This window comes from Paramisgurnus dabryanus, chromosome 3 (genome assembly GCF_030506205.2).
Source record: "Paramisgurnus dabryanus chromosome 3, PD_genome_1.1, whole genome shotgun sequence".
Taxonomy (NCBI): Eukaryota; Metazoa; Chordata; class Actinopteri; order Cypriniformes; family Cobitidae; genus Paramisgurnus; species Paramisgurnus dabryanus.
Genome location: NC_133339.1, coordinates 7,698,437 through 7,722,914, shown reverse-complemented (window position 1 = coordinate 7,722,914; position 24,478 = coordinate 7,698,437). Strand labels below are relative to the sequence as shown.

The following is a 24,478-nucleotide window of genomic DNA, read 5'->3' as shown; positions in this document are numbered from 1 at the left end:
CAATGTTGAATGTTGACCATTCATTAACCATGCTTGTGTTCTGACTCAAAGATCTCCACGCAAGTATGACAAATCCTAGAGGTCTTGCAGAATCTTTGCTTTTCAACCTTTTCTGCATATTTGAACCCTGTTCACCAGTGACTGTATGATATTGTGATACATTTAAGAGACTCGTATGCAACTATTACAATAGATAAAAAACATTCAGTGATGGTGAGGAAGTCAATGCCACACATTTAAAAATGTTTATGTATACTTTTGGACATTATTCTACCATGGAACCAGTTTAAAGAGAGCTGAGGGCATAAAATCCCACTACAAAATTGGCAACCATTACTACAAATGGATTTGTTAAGGAGGCAGAGGTAGATAGGCTAGGGCTGGAGTAATGGGGGAAAAGAGTCTCCAAAGTCGCCTTAACAAGGGAAGCAGCAGGGCGAGCAGGAAATAGGACATAAAGGGTAAAGGAGAGGGAGGTCTGGGCCGGAGGGGGGCACAGGAGAAGGCAATAGATCTAGGACCAAACAGGGCAGGTGACCAGATAAAGAATAGCAAGGCTTGACAGGACACAACTAGACTACACTACACTAGACTCAGTTCAGTTTGATAAAAGACAGAAAAAAATGCATAATTAAAAGCAAATATTTGAGCTGCTATTAAAAACAACATAAACCTTAAAATAAATGTAATCGTTTCATTAAGAATTTAATGGTTGTAATGGAAACTATAATGGTCTCTGTGGATCTCTACTTGTATATGTTGTGTGTTAAGTTCTATGAGTGGGATGCATAGTTTGGGGGGCAGGGGGGCACTGCCCACTTATGAGTTTTGTTTTAGCTATTAATAAAATAAAATGAATACAGTTCATTCCCTAATACAATTCGATAAAATGCTTTATTGGTAAATCAATTTTTTTTTACAATATAAATCACATATAAAAAGCAATACTATCATGTATTCTATACAATGCTATTTATTAAATATTTCAAATTTTTTCTATTTTCCATGTTAATTCTTAAACTATTATAAAACTATTATGTTTATATACAAATGACTATGCCTAGACCTGTTTAAGATGCTTCAGGTTTGTTTGAAGGTCATCTTTTTTTCTATTCTGACACCCAACAGCTCAACAATACATTTTCTAGTGGGTTATCCTGCCCATTTCACTTGTGTATAATTCATTTCTGTAATGAATCAAAGTGTACCATTCATCCCACCACCAGGTGGCACCCTCTCCCCAACTGGACTACGGACACACACTCTACTTCAACATTACCTTCCTTTTCTGTGTATATTCAATTCGAGCCGGCTCTTTTCGGACAGTTTGGCTCATTGAACTGGTCCAAAAAGCCGATTCACAGGTTCCTGACATCATCAAGAAATGACATCACTACGCATTTATTTTCTAACTACTTGTATCAATGAAACATTCAAATAAAGTTGTTTGTGTCAACACATTAAAACATTCAAATAAAAAGTTGTTTTTGTGAAGGCATATCTGATTTATTGCCTTTCATTCACAAGTTAGTAATGTTTGTGGTCACAGTTTCAATCAAAGATCGTAAATGCCAGATACAACTGACCAGTTTTGACTAGCCTACAACTTGGATCAGATTCCTAAAAGGCACTGATGCACATTTGCGGATGTGTTCTACATATCCTAAGTATAAAGAATAAATAAGCTTTGTCTTTTAAACTAATTGGTTTTCCTTTAACAACTAAAATATGATTTGCATGCACAATAAATCGTACTAAAACTAAAGCTTTTTAATAAAACAAGCATATCAAGAAACTAATAAAACAATAAACTTTCGCGCATCAGGCTCATGCAAATCCTCGGTGATACACACGCTGTGTCAGCAACTCATCCGTTAGAATCGTCAGCAATCCTCGCCTCGGCAATCATCGACAAACTTCGTTCTGTTCTTTTTGAGTCCGACGTGCTATTTCGGCTGTGCGTCCTGCGTCATCAAACCGGAACCTGTGCACAAAACTAAAGTTCAATTCAGTTCAATTTGTATACCATCTCGTCCGGTTACTTCAAAAGAACTAGCTCAAAAGAACGATTCGTTCAAGAACCTAACATCACTAGTTCCAAAGTATTGTCAGTTTATCTGCATACCGAGCGTTCATAGCTATTGCCATTGCTTCCATGTTCATATTTCATGTAATGACCTTTTTGCCTGTTTATTGGATTACTGCTTTGGGTTATCCTTTTGTCTTGTTTGCCTGGTTGTTTTTAATACATTTTTGCATTTGGATTGTACTTAACGTCTCACTCGTAACAATTTCCACTGTTTTTCTGTGACCACATCACACGCAGCTTGCAGTGATGTAACTCTGATGTCTATTCGCAATAGGTCTAATACTCCGGGCTTAAAATACATTTAGATACACTTGCTATACACATAACTTGTATGCATTCCAGTACAATATTAAGCTGCATTGCAAGCAGGTTTTTGAGCCTGTAAATCATGACTTCAAAACCATGACTCACGACTCTGAACTGGGAGTACGCATTCCAGAAAACCTGTAACCCGTGTTTTTCCAACATTCAACCCGTGAAAGTGCAATGGAACAGCAGTCAAATCCGTGACATCATCCCTGGTCCTCCAGGACCCCCTTCCAGAAAGTTTTAGATGTCTCCTTATTTAAAACACCCGAACCAACTTATCAGCCTCCTTCCAGAATCTCTCCCTAACAAGCTGTTAAATCAGGTGTGTTAATTAATGAGACAACTAAAACATTCTGGAACGGGTCCTCGAAGACCAGGGTTGAAGAATACTGTACTAGATCGATGTACTCCCAGTTCAGAGTCGTGATTCGTGGTTTTGAAGTCGTAATTTACGGGTTACAGGTTGCCTAGAATGTGGCATTAGTATACAGATTCTACAGTCAGTCTATTCATTAGCTGAGGTGTAGATTACTGGAGGTCTTAAATAAATTCAGCTTCCTATTTAATTGCTTTTCAGCAAAATATCTGAGCAAATATAAAGTAATCTGATGCATACTTAAATGTAGCTTATACAATAAAAGTAGTTTTGCACACTGTGGCTAATACTTTCTTCAAGTATTTACAATATATACATTATATGCACCTTGTAAAATTGGTGCTTAAATCTGTTTATCCCTATGTGGATGGATTTTCAGGATCGCTTGATGGCACAAAGTTTGTGTGGTGATGGATTCAATGTGATTCCAACGATTCCCTTGAGATCCAGTTCATCTCCAGACACTCCTGGTGGAGGAGTGAAGCGGAAGATCTGAAGAAGGGAGGTGAAGAAAAGAAAGAGCTCCATCCTTGCCAAACTCTCTCCTAGACAAATCCTGCGGCCTGAAGGGGGAGAAATATCTCAAATTTATACATACTGTACTGCAAGCACAACATCTTGTCTCGTCTAGATCTGAAAGTACCTGCAGAAAAGGGCATGAAAGCGTCGTTCTTAACAAACTGGCCCTTCTCATCAAGAAAGTGTTCTGGATAAAAGCTGTGTGGTTTCTTCCAAACACTTTCATCCCTTAATACAGACGTCAACAGAGGAATTACAGTGGTACCCTAGAAAACAAACAGAAGACCAAATTACAACATGTAAAGATTTTGCTCTTGTAAGTGTTCCTACTGTAGGCTACTAGGAGTGGGAGGACTGGTGCTCTTACAAGGACACTAAAGGCTTTAGTACAGTATATGTCGCTATAGCAGCTCTTGAGACCAGAAAGTGAACTTTTACACACTAGCTGGCCTTAATTACACAAATATGTTTCTGACGGACCTTCTTGATGAAATATCCATTAAAGTTCACATCACAGCTGGTCATATGTGGTAGATTCATGGGCACAATGTTGGCCAGTCTCTGTACTTCATGGATCACAGCATCTGTGTAAGGTAAATTATTTCTGTCGTCCACCATTGGCTGACGTCCACCGATCACTCTGTCAATCTCCTCTTGAACTCGATCTGCATACAAACACAGCACATTATTGATCCTTCACAAATGAATTCAGCCAGACTGAGGAAAATCTTTTTACAGTACTGTGTTTTTACCTTGGATATGAGGGTATTTGGCCATAATCATCAGACCCCAGCGCAATGTTGTTCCTGTAGTGTCTGTACCAGCAACAAAAAGATTTACCACAGACCTGAGAAGATTGTCCTGGTGAAAATATGAGTCCTTCTTGTTGGATTTCTGACAAACACAGAATACATTGATTCATTTTACTAACCCCATAAGAGACTACAAAGTCCTATTTAACATTACAAATCTAAAATGGTTATTTAAATATACACAAATGAGCCCATCTTGCATCTGCTTGTGTAAGCGACTGATTCCTTAAAACTTCCTACTAGGGATGTTGCAATTAATCGATCGTGGATTAAATGTCGATAACAATTAAATTACTAAAACTTGACGATGGGGGAAAAGCAAAGTCATGCACGTGTGTGCAGCAAAACACATATAGTCGGTGAAACAAATTAACCAAGCGCGCAGAAGTAAAACTAGCCATGAACAATGCTCAATGCCAAGCACACACCTGGGCTTTTTAACGTCATGCGAGACGAGGCTGGCTGCCAACGCAAAGCTGCACGAAATGCCATCCGCAGTGGATCTGACTGGGTCCGATTAAATAAAAGCAATTACAGTTAGCCTAATGAAAGCAAAGCGTTTTTTGAGGAACCGAGTAAAATGTAATCTTAAATTCTGGCAAGAAACTGTAAAATGTAAACTGTAACTGACTGTCGTAACACTCTGATCACCCGCAACAGATGTGTGTCCTCGTTCCCTAGTTTAGTTCTCCCCTATTTAATGCCGTTTGTGTCTGATGTCTTGTGCCAGATCATTGTGTATCATAAGATACCGTTGTGTGTGTCTTGTCATGTCCTGTTCTATTATGGTTATGTTTAGATTTTTGTCATTGTTTGCCCCCTCGAGGGTGTTTATGTTAATTAATAAAAGTATTTTGTTAAAGAGCTGTCTGCATTTGGGTTCTGTCCTCTCCTTACATGATAGAATGATCCGGCCAAAAGAGAACCCAGCAGACAGCTCTGTTTTTGTTTTACTAAGTTTAGTTTCATGTCCGTCAAGTATTCCTGTCTGTCCAGTCCTGTTCCTGATGTCCGTCAAGCATCCTGGTGTTTGTTAAGCGAGCCCCACGGGAGTGTTCCTGGTTGGTGGCCTCTGCGGGAGTGTTCCTGGTTGGTGAGCTTCGCGGAAGTTTTCCTAGTCGGCGAGCCTTGCAGACGTGTGCATGGTTGGCTGAAGTGTTCCGGTCGGCGAGCCCCATGAGAGTCACAGGTCGGCGAACCCCTCTAGAAGGATTCTGGATGGCGAGCCTCATGTCGGGTTTCCTGGTCGGCGTGCTGAGCTGTGCTGGGTCCTGAGCCCATCTCTTCTGCGGAGACCATTCTTCCCGCTTCATGTCTTGGCGGTCTGGATCTCCAGCACCGTCGGGCCTTCTGGACTTTGTCTTTATTTTGTCATGTTTATGTAATGTTTTGATGTTGCGTGGTGATGCCAGAAAGCGTCCCTGGTTACACTTTATTTTGATAGTCCACTTTAGACATTCTACTAACTATAAATAACTTTGCAACTACATGTTAACTAACTTTCAATAATTTGTAACTATAGGTCAACTAACTGTCATTAGAGTATTAGTAGACTGTAAGGGTTGGGGTTAGGGAAGAGGTTTGGGTTAGTGCAATAAGTTGACATGCACCTGCAAAGACACTAATAGACAGTTGAATGTCTGTTGAGATATCATCACAATAAAGTGTCAGTAGATATTAAGCAGACAGTCTACTAATTCTCTAAAGATTGGTAGTTGATAAGTAGTTGCAAAGTTACTTATAGTTAGTAAAATGTCTAAAGTGGACTATCGAAATAAAGTGTTACCGCGTCCCTTAAGGGGGAGTACTGTCATGATCCTGTTTTCCCTGTATGTCTTTTTATGTGTTTTATGTGACAGGGTCATGGCATTCATTATTAGTTTACACCCTTCACCTGTGTGTCCTCGTTCTCTAGTTAAGTTCTACCCCATTTAATACCATTTGTGTCTGTTATCTTGTGCCGGATCGTTATGTATCGTAATATACTGGCTTTGTGTCTTGTCATGCTCTGTTCTTTTATGGTTATGTTTTGATTATAGTCATTGTTTGCCCCCTTGAGGGTGTTTATGTTAAGTACTAAAAGTATATTGTTAAAGAGCTGGCTGCATTTGGGTTCTGTCCTCTCCTCACATGACAATAATTATTACAAACAGTGTATCAACGACTCAAAAAGCGAGGTGAAAAACTAGAAACCTTTATTCTGACATGAACGCACGGACTTACATGCGCATGTTAGGCGGAGTTATACACCGTGTCTGTTAGTCATTGTATTTCATTACATAAAGATCAAAACACCAACTATATAGCATGTTATTTAGAAAAAAATATTTTAATTCACCTAAGGAAGCGTTTAAGCACAGATTGCCATTTAAACACAGTTTCATGTCATTGGTTATATGCCACTGCAGTAAATGCTTGTTACAATTAACGATTATTCGATTGATTGATCTAATTCCTACTTGCAGTATAAATCAATGAAAAAAATAGTGTTTAGCATGTGAAGAAAAACACTGTATTTCCATACCTCATCACTCAGTTTTCGGATGAGAAAGGAGTCAACAAATCCTCTGCTGTCCTGTGGATTCAGGGTTTCTAACAGCTCAGAGATCAACTGTGTTATTGATTCTATGTTTTTTTGAGCATTTTTCACCATAGCCTTTTTGGTGTTCAGGAATGGACCCAGCCATGGAAATGTGTTATACAGCTACAAGAAGAGAGTAAAGACAAACAACATGAATAGCAGAATTTTTGAAGTGATGTCTATAAAAGATTTACTAAAAAGAATACCCGCATAGAAACAGATCCACTAATCCGAACGTTTTCATTTGCCCTGTCAACCATTGCTGTGAAGCGAGGATCTGTGTATTCAAATCTGCTGGCATACACAATAGATGAGATGATGTTTGATACAGCGTAGTTCACGGGTCGAGTAGTATCGAATGCTTTTCCTATAAAAACAAACAAACTCTCTCTATGAATCTTATAAAGTACGAGCATGACTTCAGATGTCCAGCTTTGTATTGTCGTACCTTGAAACTTCTCAAACTCTTCTTTCAGATACTGAATTTCCTCCACGATTTTGTCTTCACTTCGTCTCTTGCCCATCCCAAAGTCACGCAGGTTAGTCAGAGCGAAGCGTCTCATCTCTTTCCAGCTCTCTCCATTGGCAGAGATGATCCCTGATCAAAACACAAACATCTGGCTGTATTACGCCTCTGTACTGATTTAACCCACCTCGGGGTTAATCTTGGGAGAAATCGTACATATTTTATGAGTTGGCTATTCATATGAATTCATACGAAGTAATCAGCAAAAACTTATGATGATCATAAAAATCAACAACGAAATCCAACCCCTAACCCTAACGTCACGGGGGTCAAGGCAAATCGTACAAAAATCTACGAATGTTGTTGTATGAATTAATACGAATTAGCCACTTTGTAAAATACGTACGAATTTCCATGAGATAGCATTGGATTTAACGCTTTGGTAATACGTTTCATACAAACTAAGGTTTATATTAACCATAACTTATTGACTTTTATTGACATGACTTTTGTGCTGTTATCTACAAATAAGGATTACCCAGATGTATTTATTCATCTCAAAGAAGTATAAATGTCATATGTTGGACACTTGTAGCTTTATCTACATAGTGAAAAAACAGTGGTGCGCATGAGCCCTATTTAGCATACTTCCGTATTGAAGTATAAATATTACCTTCACACATGCAGACCTAGTGCACTCCAAATACCCAGATGATGCAATCTTTCAAGTGAAAAAAAAATTGTTTTGAACATTGAATACTAAAAGTTAACAATTACACAGAAAGAGGCGGAGCTAAAATGTTATTGAAAGTGGCAAAACATCAGGTGCAGATGAATCATAAACTTCTCTCAAACAGATAACTCTGTGTGTTTAGGTTCTTCTTACCATGATTTTTTTTACCAAGTAGTTTGAAACCAGGTTGAACGTCTCGATCTCCAAACTCTTCTGCTCGGTTCACGAGCGCATCTTTGACCGTTTTGTATCCGGTCAAGACCACAACTTTTTTGGGACCAAAAAACACTTGGAATACGTTTCCATATGTTTTGGAAAGCTGGAGATTACAGAGTAAAACATGAGTAAAGAAATCTCTAAATGATTCTGTTATTCTTGTTAAGATGTCTCACCTCACAGAGAGTATCAAAAGGTCTTTTCAGGTCCAGCGTCAGCAGGTTTCCCAGCAGTGGAAGTGGTTTGGGTCCTGGTGGATCTTTTCCTTCTTTGTGAGATTTGGAGTTGGATGAAAGCACATATAAAACCAAAAACACAAGCAAGGCAGCCAGTAATGTACCAATGCTGGCAAACTGCAGAAGTGTCTCCACCACAGCCATCATTAAATCTGAGCGTCTGTGCTGCACAGGAATCACTGAACGTGTGTCTGCTGGATTCACACGTTTATAGCAGGTAGAGGAAGGGAGGAACATTGTGTGAATCTGGGGGGTATTCTCCAAAACAAAGAAAGAATGGGGGCTGGTAAGACCATGTCAGCATGTAGAAATACACCTTTTGATGAATGATTAAACTTCAGCTTGTTCATCAAGACAGAAAAAATATCTCCTAAAGCCATAGCTACAAAAGTGTAACGTATGTGTGTGACCTAGGGAATCAGAAACACAACTTTTTGCGCAGCTAATTCAATGCTCTACCAGTTAAGCTATAAAAAGAGACCAGTCTCATGAAGTGTGTATAAATAGCACGCAGTGTGAAAAGTCGTGCAATACATACGACAAATTTTTAATTTTGCATGCATATGATAAGCCAGTCCTTCCTGTTAATTAAATATATGTGATTTTTATGAAACTTTTTGTTACATAAATTGACATCCTAACACAAACCCCAATTCTAATCCCAACTCTAAACGACCATGTTTTAAAAACAGACAAAAACATGGAGAAACCTATATATTAAATGACATCCTAAAGATAAATCCCAAATTTAATCTCAAAGCCAAGCAACAATGGTTTAAAAAACTTTTTTAGAAACCAATACATAAAACGGCACAAAAAGATTTGTTGTATAAAGTGAATGGGACGGACTGGCTTATCATATGCATGTAAAATTGGAATTTGGGGCATGTATTGCATGACTTTTCACACTGCGTGCTATTTATAACATTTCCAATAGACTTTATTGGATGGTACATATAGAATTTTAAGCCAATCAAACAAACTCTAAGAAAAGCTTGAAAAAGTAGGTTTGACTATGACATATTTGGTACCATCGTATTTAGCATGAGCCCCATAATCATAGAGTGAAGCCTTATGACAGTATGGCAATTTCATCCAAAACTATAAGCACTTTTTATCATTTATTTATATATTGACCACTAAAAGGTTTGCAGAACATGTCACTGATTAACCCATACTAAGTTTCATAGCGATGTGCAATAGCGTTTTTGGCAACAACAAAAAAAACGTAATGGCAAAATTAAACAGCCGACTGAAACCATTTAGTAGTGTTTGACTTGGCATTGCATCAAGGAATCTAACAAGATTACTCTCATGATTGTAGACCAAAGTTTGCAGTAGTTATAAGCATAAATAGGCATTTCTCATATGAAGGATTTAGAGGGGAAAAGAATCGTTTCCACCAAATATGCATCAGAAGTTATATGCAAAACGAAATTTGGACTGTTGGTGGCTCTACAGGGTTTAAGATAGAGACTACAAATTTGGTGTGTTATCATTCTGTACTGTCCTCTATCTGTGTGCCAAATTTCATAACTTTCTTATGTACGCTTCTGTGAACTGCCATAGACGCAATGGTGGAAGAAAACGAATAGGAAAGAACATTTACAGTTTCGATAATTATAGGTTTGAACAGCTTTAAATGTATTTTTTATAAATGTATAATGAGCATTACAGTATATAATATCTGTGAATGAATCACTATTATTATTACAAAGTGATTAATTTCATCCATGATCTTTTGGATTTACTGTACTTGTGGAACTCTTGTAGGAATCTGTGAATCACTCCACAGGTTCATCTCATCTCAAACTCAGTATTAGCCGGGGGGAACTTTCTGGAATATTAACTCACAGGTTAATGTTAGGTAATCTCTCTACAATTTAAGTTGTACTGACTTCTAACCTCTTTCACACACCTGATTATGCAATGTTTGTCTGACAGCGGCTACATTTGATCAAAGGGCTTAAGATATTAAACCTGGATGTCCTGTCTGTTTATCTAATCAGCTCTCATTTGTGTCATCCGATTTAGTCCAGTGGTTTTTAACTGCTGGGTCATGAGTCATGACCCAAAAAATGACTCAAAAATATCTCTTAAAGCCATAGCTACAAAAATGTAACATATTTGCACCCATATTATTTATTATACTTGATTTATATAAGATAATGTGATATTTTCTAAACCAGTCAATTCATATCAATGTGTTCAGTTGAATCTGTTATGAGTTCAGAATATGTGTGGACATTACATTTACATTTATGCAGATAGGTGACACTTTTATTCAAAGGAACTTACTGTACAGTGCATTCAAGGTATACAAAATTACACAACAAAAATACTTTAATTAGAAACACCTAAAAAATTGTTTGGGTGTTACCAATTGAACTATTTTTTTTTTAACTTAAGTTGACCCAACTTTTGACTCTTTACAGTGTCATTTTCTTTTATTGGTACAGTTAAGGTCATACGTTTAAAATGCTAAAAAGTTTGTATAAGGAAAAGGCATTTGGAAAATTAAGAGTTTACAGAAAGTTCACAACAATAATAACATAATTTGTAAAAAAATAAGCCAGTTCATAAGATTACACCTGACTCTTAATACTGAACAATGTTACGTGGACAATCAGTGACAGTGTTTATGTTATGTGTATCCATTAATTAGCATTAATCTCATTTAAAAGTACTTATGCTACCCTCAGTGTCTCAGATTGACAAATCACTTATGTAAGTCTGATTGTCACCCTATTGGAAGGGTTTTTTTTTTTCAAAAAGTTGTAATAATAATTTAATAATTATTAATAATTTAATAATTGTTTTCATTATTTACATATTTACAGTTTGTGCATTTTGTAAAATTAGTGCTAACATCTATTTATCCATATGTGGATCAATATTCAAGAACGTTTGACGGCACACAGTTTGTGTGGTGATGGATTCAATGTGATTCCAACAATTCCTTTGAGATCCAGTTCATCTCCAGACACTCCGGGTGGAGGAGTGAAGCGGAAGATCTGAAGAAGGGAGGTGAAGAAAAGAAAGAGCTCCATCCTGGCCAAACTCTCTCCTAGACAAATCCTGCGGCCTGAGAGAGAGAGAGAGAGAGAGAGAGAGAGAGAGAGAGAGAGAGAGAGAGAGAGAGAGAGAGAGAGAGAGAGAGAGAGAGAGAGAGAGAGAGAGAGAGAGAGAGAGAGAGAGAGAGAGAGATGGGTCATCTCATTGCTCAAATGTATACAAGCATCCTACAACATCTGGTCTGTTGTAGATTTGAAAGTACCTGCAGAAAAGGGCATGAAAGCATCGTTCTTAATAAACGTGCCCTTCTCATCAAGAAAGTGTTCTGGATAAAAGCTGTGTGGTTTCTTCCAAACACTCTCATCCCTTAATACAGACGTCAACAGAGGAATTACAGTGGTACCCTAGAAAATAAACAAAAGACCAAATTATAACATGTAAAGATTTTGACAGTATCTGCACTAACAACAACAAGAACAACAACATTTATTTATAAAGCACATTTAAGCATAATATAGATTGACCTAAAGTGCTGTACAGAGTACAAAGCAGAACAATAAAACAGATCTATATATCTTGGTGCAAGACAAGAAAACACCTTGTATACAAACATAAGCATTTTAAAATCAACTCCAAATTTTATTATAAAGGAAATGTGGTTACTTTTCTTTAGACTCAGTCAAAAGTCTTGCAGCCGCATTTTAAACAAGTTACAATGTGATTATGAAGATTGAAGGAAACCAGAATAAAGACAGTTGCAATAACCTAATTGTGATGTTGCAAGAGCAAGAATCAAAATTCATAAACCTTTGCTTGAAAGAAGATTCTTCAACTTTGAAATAAATGAAAAAGCTTCTCCTAATAACAGCACTAATTTTAAAAAGACTGGTTTGGTGAAGGAGAACCTAACTGGGCTTTCAGAGCAGAGGAGGAATTTGCAAGACAACCTTAGAGTTAAAACCTCTGTTTTATCCTCATTTATCTGCAAAACATTATTTGTCATCCAACTCTTGATATCATTTTCACATTTCAATAACATCAAATGAACCAATGGTATCAAGCCTTACTGGAAGGTAAAACTGAGAATCGTCTGCATAACAGTGATATGAAATGTTCTATTTCTGAAAATTAAGGGCCAATGGAAGCAATAAAGGGAAAACAATAAAGGTCCCAAAACGGATCCCTGTGGTACCTCCTAAATTTACAGAAAAAGTCATATTCTTGAGGTACAACGCAAACTATCTTAATACAGTTCCTTTGATACCTATCCTATATTCTATTCATTCAAGAATAATTTTATGGTCAATGATGTTAAATGCAGCACTCAAGTCCAATAAAACCAAAATAAAACACAAGAACCTGCATCCAGAACGAGCAAGATATTATTTGTAACCCTCAACAGAGCTGACTCAGTGCTATGTAATGATCTAAAACCAGATAGGAACATGTCCAAAATATGAAAAGCATTCAAATAAGACTGGAGTTTGTTTGTGAGCTGTGAAAACACTACTTTCTCCAAAAGCCTAGAAATGAAAGGCAGTTTAGAGATCGATTACTGCACATTTCTGGGTCAAGTTGAGTTTTTTCAACAGATGTTGCACAATTGCATTTACAGCAGCTCTTGAAATAAGAACGTGAGCTTTTTACACACTATCTGGCCTTTATTACACATATATCTTTTTGACTGACCTTCTTGATGAAATATCCATTGAAGTTCACATCACAGCTGGTCGTGTGTGGTAGATTCATGGGCACTATGTTGGCCAGTCTCTGTACTTCATGGATCACGGCATCTGTGTAAGGTAAATTCTTTCTGTCGTCCACCATTGGCTGACGTCCACCAATCACTCTGTCAATCTCCTCTTGAACTCGATCTGCATACAAACACAGCACATTATTGTTTATTCACAATTGAACTCAGCTGAACTGATGAACGTTTTTATAAAGTACTGTATTTTTACCTTGGATATGAGGGTATTTGGCCATAATCATCAGACCCCAGCGCAATGTTGTTCCTGTAGTGTCAGTACCAGCAACGAAAAGATTTAACACACACAGGAGAAGATTATCCTGGTGGAAATATGAGTCCTTCTTGTTGGATTTCTGACAAACACAGAATGCAACATGTATTCAGTTCTGCCAACTGCATAACAGACTATTCATTTACATTACATTTATGGATTTGGAAGATGCATTTATTCAAAGCAACTTACAGTGCATTAGGTATACTTTTTTATCAGTATGTGTGTTCCCTGGGTTCAAACCCATGACATTTTGTGCTGCTAACGCAATGCTATTCCACTGAGCTAGACAGGGATTTTAATAATTAATTTTTTAATTTAACAAATGATTTTAATATTCCAAAATAAATCCATCTTGCATCTGCTTGTGTACGTGACTGATGAAATTATGAAAAGCACTGTATTTCCATACCTCGTCGCTCTGTTTTCGGATGAGAAAGGAGTCAACAAATCCTCTGCTGTCCTGTGGGTTCAGGGTCTCTAACAGCTCAGATATCAACTGTTTTATTGACTCTTTGTTATTTAGAGCATTTTTTAGGATGGCCTTTTTGCTGTTCAAGAATGGACCCAGCCATGGAAACATGTTATACAACTACAAGAAGAGAGTAGAGATAAACAAAGCTGGGTTATTTTCAACCCGGCATTGGGCCAAAAACGTGTTGGGTTGTAATTTAACCTATGCTGGGTTGTTGGACCACAACCACAAACTAGTGCTTAGAATAACAAAAAAATTAGATGTATAAATCATCTGGAAGCTAAATAAATAAGCTAATAATGATTAGGATAAGACTATATGTGAAAATCTGGAATAATTTGCCTTTGAAGTTGTCCGAATGAAGTCCTTGTCAATACATATTACTAATGTAAAATATTTTTTTATATATTTACAGTATGAAATTTACAAAATATCTTCATGGAGCATGATCTACTTAATATCCTAAGGATTTTTGGCATAAAAGAAAATGTATTTCACACTTTATTTTACAGCATCAATGTTACAGTGTAATTATACATTTTAGTACTAAGTAATAATCATCAACAACATGTACTTACTATAGGGTTGGGGTTAGGAATAGGGTTTGGTTAAGGGTTAGTTGCATGTAACTATGCATAATTAACTGTTATTACTATAATAATTACATGTAGCATGTGTAACAAAGACTGTGTTACCAGAAAATGTGTTAATGTTCCCCCATATAATGTAGCCAGACCTTCATACAGAACTGTGTGCAACCTTCATACTACTGTAGGAACAATGGCCCATTTGAATGGCTAAGGACAGCCCAAGAGGCCATATGACTGACAGGTAAAGCAACCAATCACGTTTCGCTTTGTGCCACGTCATGTGGAAATTTCGCCACAATAACAGACCGGTGTGTAACCATCATTCATACAGTAAACGTCTCTAAAGTTTATTACCTAAATAAAAAACCATATTAAAAGTATCCTTATCTAACCCTATTCAGAATGATAAGCCAAAAATAATGATTCACAAGTTTAGCTGTCAGATTGGATTTCACGGGAAATGTCAGATGCTTTTGAACAAAGATAAAGATAAGTTCGTAATGTAACCTGCAGTTTTATGTTTTCAAACAAGATGGCGATAGAGAGGTAAAAGTTATCGATTGTGGTCACATGTTATGGTAAATCACCTTTTGTGTCTCATATATATTATAATGTAAATGAAACAATGCAATTTAAAATTAAAAAATAATAATAGACTGAACATAAAAAGAATACCTGCAAAGAAGCAGATCCCCCAAGCCGAACGTTTTCATTTGCCCTGTCAACCATTGCTCTGAAGCGAGGATCTGTGTATTCAAATCTGCTGCCATACACAATAGATGAGATGATGTTTGATACAGCGTAGTTCACGGGTTGAGTTGTATCAAAGGCTTTTCCTGTAAAAACAAACAAATCTCTCAAGGAATCTTATTAATAATTTTAATCGATAGTTTTACAAAAATAAAGAAAATTATTTAATGATTTACTTCTCCTCCAGTCATCCGAGATACATATGTCCATCATTTTTAATACAAACACAATTTATGTTATTTTACAAAATGTCTTTATCAAGAAGGCATCCATCCTACACAAAAGTAATCCACATAGCTCCAGGGGATTAATTGATGTGATTTTGTAAGAGAAATATCAATATTTAAATCTTTTTAAACTATAATATCTAGCTCACGTTAGCGGCCAGAAAGCCTTTATTAACTCCTTGGAGCCATGTGGATTACTTCTGTGAAGGATGAATGCACTTTTTTGGGCTTAAAAAAAGTGGTGGGCCCTGTTTTCTATAATTAAATGAGCCAGGACATTCATTAAAATAATTGAAATTGTGTTTGTCTAAAAAAATTTGGACATATATATCTTGGATGGCTCGAGGGTCAGTCAATCATAAGATAATTTTATTTTTTGCTGGAATATCGCTTAAAAATGTCCAGCTGTGTCTTGTCGTACCTTGAAATTTCTCAAACTCTTCTTTTAGATACTGAATTTCCTCTACAATTTTGTCTTCACATCCTCTCTTGCCCATCCCAAAGTCTCGCAGGTTAGTCAGAGCAAAGCGTCTCATCTCTTTCCAGCTCTCTCCGTTGGCAAAGAGGATCCCTGATCAAAACATCAAACATTTAATGCTTCATAAACACTGACTAAAGTTAACATTAACCAGTGACTATTGTGCTTTTATCTACCAATAAGCATTGTCTAGATTATACACTTACTCATCTTAAAGTAGTATAAATGTCATATGTTGGACCAACGCTATGCTATCTCATGGCAATTGTACATATTGTATGAGGTGGCTAATTAGTATTACTTTGTACAACCACATTCATTCGTTTTTATACGATTTGCATTTACCCCTGTAATGATGGGGTTATGGTCAGTGTTGTTTTATTTTATGATAAAAAATATGTTTAGGTACGATTCACATTGTATGAATTCATACAAATAAGCCAACTCGTAAAAGACATAAGAGCCGTTTCTCAATATGCGTTCTTGTCTGTACTTGCGTTCTTGTGGACTTGTGAAACGTCATCAGTCGCGGACCAAGTACTGTTCCAATTCAAAGTTCGCATCGAGCCCAAGTTCACATAAAATCCCCGGATGTGTTCTTGATTCGCCCATTTTATCGATGATGCATCAGAGGAGACTTGTGTGGACTTATGACAGCGAAGTTTCCCAGAATGCATTTCGCGTCAGGAGTTCGTTCTTCCGAGTCTGAACTTGCAAGTTCGAACTACGAAGGACACAAGTCCGAGTTTGGCGTACTTGGTATTGAGAAACGGCTATGGATTCCTGTGAGATCAGGCTGGTTGGAAACTTGTAGCTTTCTTTAAATAGTGAAGAAACACATCAGGTGTGCCATATTTCACATACTTATTCTGTATTGTATTGCAGAGGTGTAAAGTACTTGAGTAAATGTACTTCGTTACTGTACTTAAGTATTTTTTGGGCTACTTTGTACTTGTACTGAGTATCAAAAATATAGGCAACTTTTACTCTCTACTCAATTACATTTTTGATTGGGTATTTGTACTCTTTACTCCACTACATTTGAAATGACACTTACCGTTACTCGCTACATTGTTTATTCGTCAAATAAAAACGAGACGAAAGTGTCAGAGAGTGATGATGGATAGAATCTGTGGTCGCGAGGTTACACGCACACACACAACTGAGGGACTTCATTTGGCGCTGCGCAGAGTAATCGTATGAAATCAAAGTACTGCGAGAGCGAATCAAATGCATATGGAGAAGTCTGGTCTCGCAGTACTTTGATGTCAAACGCTGAATGGCTTGCGTTAGCCACCGTAGCGGGACATCTGCGCGCTGCGTATGTCATAAACTGTAGAGAAAAGTTCGCGTCTGGTCTGAGAGAAGAGATAAAGAGCAAACATATGGATGCATATCACATTTGCTTCAGTCAAGGGACCCTTTGTTAAACATGTGATGCTACAATCAAAACAAAAGTGATGCGCGATTGGAGGAGGGTCATCCCCCAACTCAAAGGCAAGCACAAATGTTTAAATACTATGATGCTACTTTATCAGCTAACCTGAGCTGGTAAGTTTCATAACTTGATATAACTTACTATATAAGCCAAAATAAACCAGCGAGGTCCTGTACTGATTGCCCGAGTAACTTAAGTACATTATAAGATTGATAATAAGTTCAATTCAATTCAATTTTATTTATATAGCGCTTTTCACAAAAGTCAATTGTTTCAAAGCAGCTTTACATAAATAGAAGCAGTGAAAAGCACAGAAAACGACAGATAGCACAACAAAATACATGATAGCATGAGCAGTTAAATTTGCTGCGGCTATGACTCAATATTATAATTGCACGTATTACTAAAGCAACGTATAGAAGAGGAAGCTAGGTAAAGCCCAAAAAGGCTGCCTCCCCGGGGTGAAAAACCCCCTAGGAGAAAAAAAACCCCCGGGCTTTTATCCGAGGAAAAATAAGTCCTAGGAGGGAAAAACCCTTGGGAGAACGGAAATGGAGATTTAGCGGAGATTAAGCGGTTCTGCCGGTGATCGTTTGTCAGGTATCAGCTGGGCATAACGTTGAAGGACAGCCAGTAGATCAGAGGTGTGCCGACTTTCACACCTACCGGGACTGGGTCTGTTTGTCTCGTCCTCTGGTCGAGGACGAGACAGGGAGAGAAAAACAAAATCGTATTAGCGTAGCGGCCATTCATATGTATTGAAGAGTCATACAGTGATGTGGTTTAACTCAGCTTAGTTCCAGACAGACTAAATATTGCGGCATAATTATGTTATCCACAGTTGAGGATTTAGCAAATTGGGGGCCCAATGCGAGGGTATATATGGTAAATAAGGGTCGCCTTCCGATCTTTAAGAGAAAATGAAACCTGACGACCCGTTTGACTAAGGCCTAAAGCCCCACTGTCGTCGTTAATGCAGGTTCAGTGGCAAACGGGTCTATATTGTATACCATTTACAGGACCAGGAGAAAACGCCAAAAACATCGCAACCCGACCATACGTGTTAACCCGTTTGACTAAGGCCGGAAGCCCCACTGTCGTCGTTAATGCAGGTTCAGTGGCAAACGGGTCTGTATGGCATACTATTCATAAGACTTACGATAGCGCCAAAATCGCAACCCGACCATACGTGCCAACCCGTTTGACTAAGGCTGAGAGGCCCCACTGTCGTCGTTAATGCAGGTTCAGTGGCAAACGGGTCTGTATGGCATACTATTCACAAGACACACGAAAGCGCTAAAAACGCAACCCGACCATACGTGCCAACCCGTTTGACTAAGGCTGGAGGCCCCACTGTCGTCGTTAATGCAGGTTCAGTGGCAAACGGGTCTGTATGGCATTCTATTCATAAGACTTACGATAGCGCCAAAATCGCAACCCGACCATACGTGCCAACCCGTTTGACTAAGGCTGGAGGCCCCACTGTCGTCGTTAATGCAGGTTCAGTGGCAAACGGGTATGTATGGCATACTATTCACAAGACACTTGAAAGCGCGAAAAACGCAACCCGACCATACATACCAACCCGTTTGACTAAGGCTGGAGGCCCCACTGTCGTCGTTAATGCAGGTTCAGTGGCAAACGGGTCTGTATGGCATACTATTCACAAGACACACGAAAGCACCAAAATCGCAACCCGACCATACGTGCCAAACCGTTTGACTAAGGCCGGAAGCCCCACTGTCGTTGTTAATGCAGGTTCAGTGGCAAACGGTGGCAAACTATTTAATGCAATTCATTTTAAGTGTTCATGCAGAAAAGGTTTTTATTTATTTATTTGGTTGGTCTGTGTTATGACCGTGAGTGCTTTGTTCCGTGAAAAAAAACTATTGCGAGTTAAGAACCTTTACTAGACAAATTATGCGAATGCTTTGTTGAAGAGAAAAGTTTTATGTCTAGATTTAAAATGATCGACTGTGTCTGATTCTCGGACATCGGTTGGTAAATCATTCCAGAGCTTAGGGGCTAAGTAGGAAAAGGATCTTCCACTTTTAGACACTTTTGATAGTCTAGGGATAATCAATAGGCCAGAATTTTGCGACCGTAGTGTGCGTGATGGATTGTATTCTGATAGTAATTCTCTAAGATATGAGGGTGCTAAGCCATTTAAAGCTTTGTAGGTGATTAGTGATATTTTAAATTGGATGCGATATTTAACTGGTAGCCAGTGTAAAGATGCCAGAATTGGGCTTATGTGGTCATACTTCTTAGATCGAGTAAGTACCCTTGCAGAAGCGTTTTGAACTAGCTGAAGCTTGTTGATCTGATTTGAATGGCATCCCCCGAGTAACGAGTTACAATAGTCTATTCTAGAGGTCATAAAAGCATGAATAAGCTTCTCTGCGTCAGATGTAGACAGTATATGGCGTATTTTTGAGATATTTCTAAGATGGAAGAATGCTGTGCGGCAGACGTTGGCGATATGACTATCAAAGGATAAGTTGCTGTCGAACATCACACCTAAGTTCCTAACCGTGGAAGATGGCACCACAGTACAGCCATCTATGTGCAATTTGTAATCTGACATATTATGTTTGTAGCGATTTGGTTCAATAATAAGTACCTCTGTCTTATTGGAGTTGAGCTTAAGAAAGTTATGTGCCATCCAGTCACTAACATCGCTAATGCAGTCTTTTAGCTTAGAAAACGTGTGTGTTTCGCTGGGATGCGAGGAGATGTAAAGCTGGGTATCATCCGCATAGCAGTGAAAACTTATGTTATGTTTCCTGATAATGTCTCCTAGGGGTAACATGTATAACGAGAACAGGATAGGACCTAAAACTGATCCCTGCGGTACACCGTATTTAACCAGGGAGTGATATGACTCTTCCTCATTTACATAAACAAAGTGATAGCGATTGGTTAGATATGACCTAAACCAGGCTAGCGCCTGACCACTGATACCAACATAGTTTTCTAGTCTATTGAGTAGGATTCTGTGGTCTATTGTGTCAAATGCTGCACTAAGGTCTAGTAATATAAGAATTGAGATTTCACCACGATCGGATGTTAATAGGAGGTCATTTGTAACTCTAAGCAACGCTGTCTCTGTGCTATGGTGGGGCCTGAATCCTGATTGGAACTTTTCATATGTACTATTATTTGTCAAGAATGTGCGTAACTGGCTTGCCACTACCTTTTCTAATATTTTCGAAAGAAAAGGGAGATTTGAGATTGGTCTAAAGTTATTAAGTTCTCCTTGGTCAAGCTGTGGTTTTTTAATCAGCGGTTTAATAACTGCTAGTTTGAAAGCTGTTGGAACGTATCCTATTTCTAGCGATGAGTTAAAGATGTTTAGAACCGGGGTTGACACTACAGGGAATACCTCTTTAAGTAGTTTTGTGGGAACGGGGTCTAATATACAGGACGATGATTTGGATGATGTGACTAGTTTAGAGAGCTCATCTATTGTAGTAGGTTTAAATGAATCAAGATGTTCGTATGGTAGTCTAGTGTTAAGTGAACTAATGGGTAGAGTGGTGGCTGCCTGGGTAGCTACGATGTTTTCCCTAATAGCCGAAATTTTGTTAGAAAAGAAGTTCATGAAGTCGTTACTATTGTGTTGAAGTTTACTATTGGTTTCTGTTTGTTCTTTGTTTCTAGTCAGTTTCGCAACTGTGCTAAAGAGGAAACGAGGGTTATTATGATTCTCATTTATAAGCTTGCTAAGATTTGTAGATCTGGCGGTTTTAATAGCCTGTCTGTAGTGTTTAACACTCCGTTTCCATGCTGCGCGCCATACTTCTAACTTTGTGCTTCTATAATTTCTTTCCATTTTTCTAGCTGCCTTTTTAAGGGCTGCTGTGTGATGGTCATACCATGGAGCTGGCGGTTTTTCTTTGAATCTCTTTTTTCGAATGGGAGCAACGGCATCCAATGTGTTAGAACAGACATTGTTTAGGTTTTCTATTTCAATATCTAAATCGTCACAGTTATCTGCTACATGTTTCATTTGGGACAGGTCTGGAAGAGTGCTAATAAAGCTATCTTTAGTGGTGGAAATTATTGTTCTGGCTAGTCGGTAGCATGTTGTAGATTGAGTGATCCTATCTAGAAGTACAGTGTATGACACAAGGTAATGGTCAGAAACTGCATCACTCTGAGGTGATATTTCGACGTCATTAATATTGAGTCCGAGTGACAGAATTAAGTCTAATGTGTGATTACGAGTATGCGTTGGTCCTGTCACGTTTTGTCTAATATTGAGAGAATTTAGAACATCTATAAACGCACGTCCTAACGCGTCTTTTGGGTTGTCCACATGGACATTAAAATCACCAACAATAAGAGCTTTATCTACAGTTACTACAAGCTCAGATAGGAAATCTGCTATTTCATTAAGGAAATCTGCATGGTGGCCCGGTGGTCTATAGATTGTCGCTAAAGCAAAAGTGTACAATTTCACTGTCTTCACATTTAATCAAGTATGCTGTAATGTATTTACTGTAAAGAGGGATGCATGACGGAAGAAATGTAGTGCACTTAATGTGAGAGAGTGGTGTTACGTACTACATGTGTTTACAATTAATCTTTCAAATGAACAACATCACGTTTTTAATATGCATTATCATATTTCTGTTAGTGTAATTTTAGTTTACTGGAATTTTTTAAATATTAAAATTATATCTTTTTTAGGATAGGCCTATATAAGAATATTTGGTAACACTTTACAATAAGGTTCATTAGTTAACAGTAGTTAATGTATTAACCAACTTGAACAAACCATAAGCAATACATTTGTTACATTATTAATTCATCTTTGTTAATGTAAACAAGATTTTAATAAAGTATTAGTAATTGTTGAAATTAACATTAACAAAAGATGAATAAATGCTGTATAAGTGCAGTTCATTATTAGTTCATGTTAACTAATGTAGCTAACTAATGTTAACTAATGAACCTTATTGTAAAGTGTTACCATATATTTATATCACAAAGTTAGGCTATATATTTTTCAGCATGGCACATTCAAGTACACAATGACACTAGACTAAAATTAAATGGGTTTAAATTAAATTGAATGTAGATTTCTAGACTAAAATCTCATGACATTTAGTTGAATAAAATTAGACTAAAACTAAATCAATTCAGATGACAAAAATATGACTAAAACTAAATAAAAATTTTAGTCAAAAGACTATGACTATGTTTAATCTGTGTTTGTTGTGCCAGGTCAAAATTTTGAGGTGTTTGATTTCTCTTCTATATTAGGAAATAAAACCTAATTTCTTAGTTTTCACTGCCCAGACCTACAATGTCTCTTTGTGTTGAGGACTAGTGCATCTTTGAGCCAACATTCAGTACGAGTAAAAATACTTGAGTACTTTTAAATTGGGTTACTTTAATACTTTTACTCAAGTCATATTTAAATTGGTGACTTGTAACTTGTAGTGGAGTAATTTTTACAGTAAGGAATTTGTACTTTTACTCAAGTATGGCTTTCAGCTACTCTTTACACCTCTGTTGTATTGTACTAGAAATATAGTGCACTCCAAATACCCAGATGATGCACTCTTTCAAGTAAAACAATTGGTTGGAACAGTAAACACTACCCGTAAATGCAGTTACTGCTCACACAGAAAGAGGCGGAGCTTAACAGGTTATTGCAAGTGACAACACATCACGTGACACGTGCACATGAATCATCGATAACTCTGCCCTTGTAAATGTGCACTAGATGGTCGAGTACACAGTGAATACTGCAAGTTTAGGTTCTTCTTACCATGATTATCGCCAAGTAGTTTGAAAGCAGGTTGAATATCTCGATCTCCAAACTCTTCTGCTCGGTTCACGAGCGCCTCTTTAACTGTTTTGTATCCGGTCAAGACCACGACTTTACTGGGACCAAAAAACACTTGGAATACGTTTCCATATGTTTTGGAAAGCTGGAAGTTACGGAGTAAAACATGAGTAAAGAAATCTCTGAATGATGATGTTATTCTTGTTCAGATGTCTCACCTCACAGAGAGTATCAAAGGGTCTTTCCAGGTCCAGCGTCAGCAGGTTTCCCAGCAGTGGAAGTGGTTTGGGTCCTGGTGGATCTTCTCCTTCTTTGTGAGATTTGGAGTTGGATGAAAGCACATATAAAACCAAAAACACAAGCAAGGCAGCCAGTAATGTACCACTGCTGGAAAACTGCAGAAGTGTCTCCACAACAGCCATTTTAAATCTGAGCGTCTGTGCTGAACAGGATCACTGAACGTGTGTCTGCTGCATTCATACATTTATAGCAGATACAGGAGGGAGGGACCTTGTGTAAATCTAGGGGGAGTTATTCTGCAAAACAAAGAAACCATAAGAACAGAGGGCTGGTACGATCATGTCAGCATATAAAAAAGATAAGACACCGTTTGATGAATGATAAAACGTACATTTTAATAAGTCATAGCTACAAAAGTCTAGCATATTTGCACCCATATTATTGCCCATACAGTATACATACATACTTGATTTATAAAAGATAATGTAATATTTTCTAAACCAGTCAATCCATGTCAATGTGCGCACTTGAACTCTAGACACACACAGATCTCATGTTACCTTTGTCCCAATGTAAACCACAATAACCTCTTACCTGATTTCACTTTTTATTGGGCTGTGCATACATTTGGATGAATATTTAAACTGTTAAGAGTGTAAAACTTCTTCATTTGCTGATTCAGCACACTGGTGAGATGGCTTATAAACTAAAGTTGACTTGAAAATGTAAAAGATTTGTGTTGCTTCGAGGTTTCTTCAATAGCATGCATTTAACCTCATTTCCTCAAACTTTCACTTGCTGTTACTGTTTATTTTCAATGCAAATGTGAACCAGATGGTTTTTGTATGGGAGTGGTGTAGAGCACTGCAGGAGTCATGTAGTATTAGCAGTGAATCTGTAATGGATCAAATGTAACATTTATTATGCATTTATCTGACACTTTTATTCAAAGTGACTTACAGTTCATTCAAGGTAACATTGTATCTACTTATCCGTGTATGTATACATATATATTATGTTTTAATCCCCATAAAATTGTTAAAAATCATACCTATTGTATAATATATCCTCTATAGAATCAGCTATGTCTCTCTCTCTCTCACAAGG

At 37.6% G+C, this 24,478-nt stretch overlaps 2 protein-coding genes across 2 annotated transcripts; both read right to left on the bottom strand.

Annotated features, from left to right (window-relative positions):
* Window positions 1–1,004: 1,004 nt before the first annotated feature.
* On the bottom strand, window positions 1,005–8,527 carry LOC135734235 (cytochrome P450 2K1-like). Its single transcript, XM_065253154.2, has 10 exons — window positions 8,278–8,527; window positions 8,039–8,204; window positions 7,135–7,284; window positions 6,893–7,053; window positions 6,630–6,809; window positions 4,046–4,187; window positions 3,774–3,958; window positions 3,418–3,559; window positions 3,102–3,337; window positions 1,005–1,984 (listed from the first exon to the last, which is right to left on the bottom strand). Exons 1-9 carry the CDS (start codon window positions 8,482–8,484, stop codon window positions 3,150–3,152), a joined length of 1,521 nt encoding a protein of 506 aa, XP_065109226.1. The 5' UTR covers window positions 8,485–8,527; the 3' UTR covers window positions 1,005–1,984; window positions 3,102–3,149.
* Window positions 8,528–10,456: 1,929 nt separating this feature from the next.
* Window positions 10,457–23,594, bottom strand: LOC135734236 (cytochrome P450 2K1-like). The gene is made up of 9 exons (XM_065253155.2): window positions 23,350–23,594; window positions 23,114–23,276; window positions 15,837–15,986; window positions 15,114–15,274; window positions 13,786–13,965; window positions 13,314–13,455; window positions 13,042–13,226; window positions 11,615–11,756; window positions 10,457–11,422 (listed from the first exon to the last, which is right to left on the bottom strand). Exons 1-9 carry the CDS (start codon window positions 23,551–23,553, stop codon window positions 11,235–11,237), a joined length of 1,515 nt encoding a protein of 504 aa, XP_065109227.1. The 5' UTR covers window positions 23,554–23,594; the 3' UTR covers window positions 10,457–11,234.
* Window positions 23,595–24,478: the final 884 nt, after the last annotated feature.

What these genes read in the sequence shown, in the direction of transcription:
- LOC135734235 (XM_065253154.2), bottom strand. Translation starts at nt 8,484, where the DNA reads ATGATGGCTGTGGTGGAGACACTTCTGCAGTTTGCCAGCATTGGTACA. An exon ending in AGAGTTTGAGAAGTTTCAAG is followed by an intron (nt 7,054 to 7,134) that starts GTACGACAATAC and finishes TTGTTTTTATAG; the next exon opens with GAAAAGCATTCGATACTACT. An exon ending in TCCGAAAACTGAGTGATGAG is followed by an intron (nt 4,188 to 6,629) that starts GTATGGAAATAC and finishes TGTGTTTGTCAG; the next exon opens with AAATCCAACAAGAAGGACTC.
- LOC135734236 (XM_065253155.2), bottom strand. Translation starts at nt 23,553, where the DNA reads ATGGCTGTTGTGGAGACACTTCTGCAGTTTTCCAGCAGTGGTACATTA. An exon ending in ACTACTTGGCGATAATCATG is followed by an intron (nt 15,987 to 23,113) that starts GTAAGAAGAACC and finishes TGTTTTGATCAG; the next exon opens with GGATCCTCTTTGCCAACGGA. An exon ending in CAAATACCCTCATATCCAAG is followed by an intron (nt 13,227 to 13,313) that starts GTAAAAATACAG and finishes GTTTGTATGCAG; the next exon opens with ATCGAGTTCAAGAGGAGATT.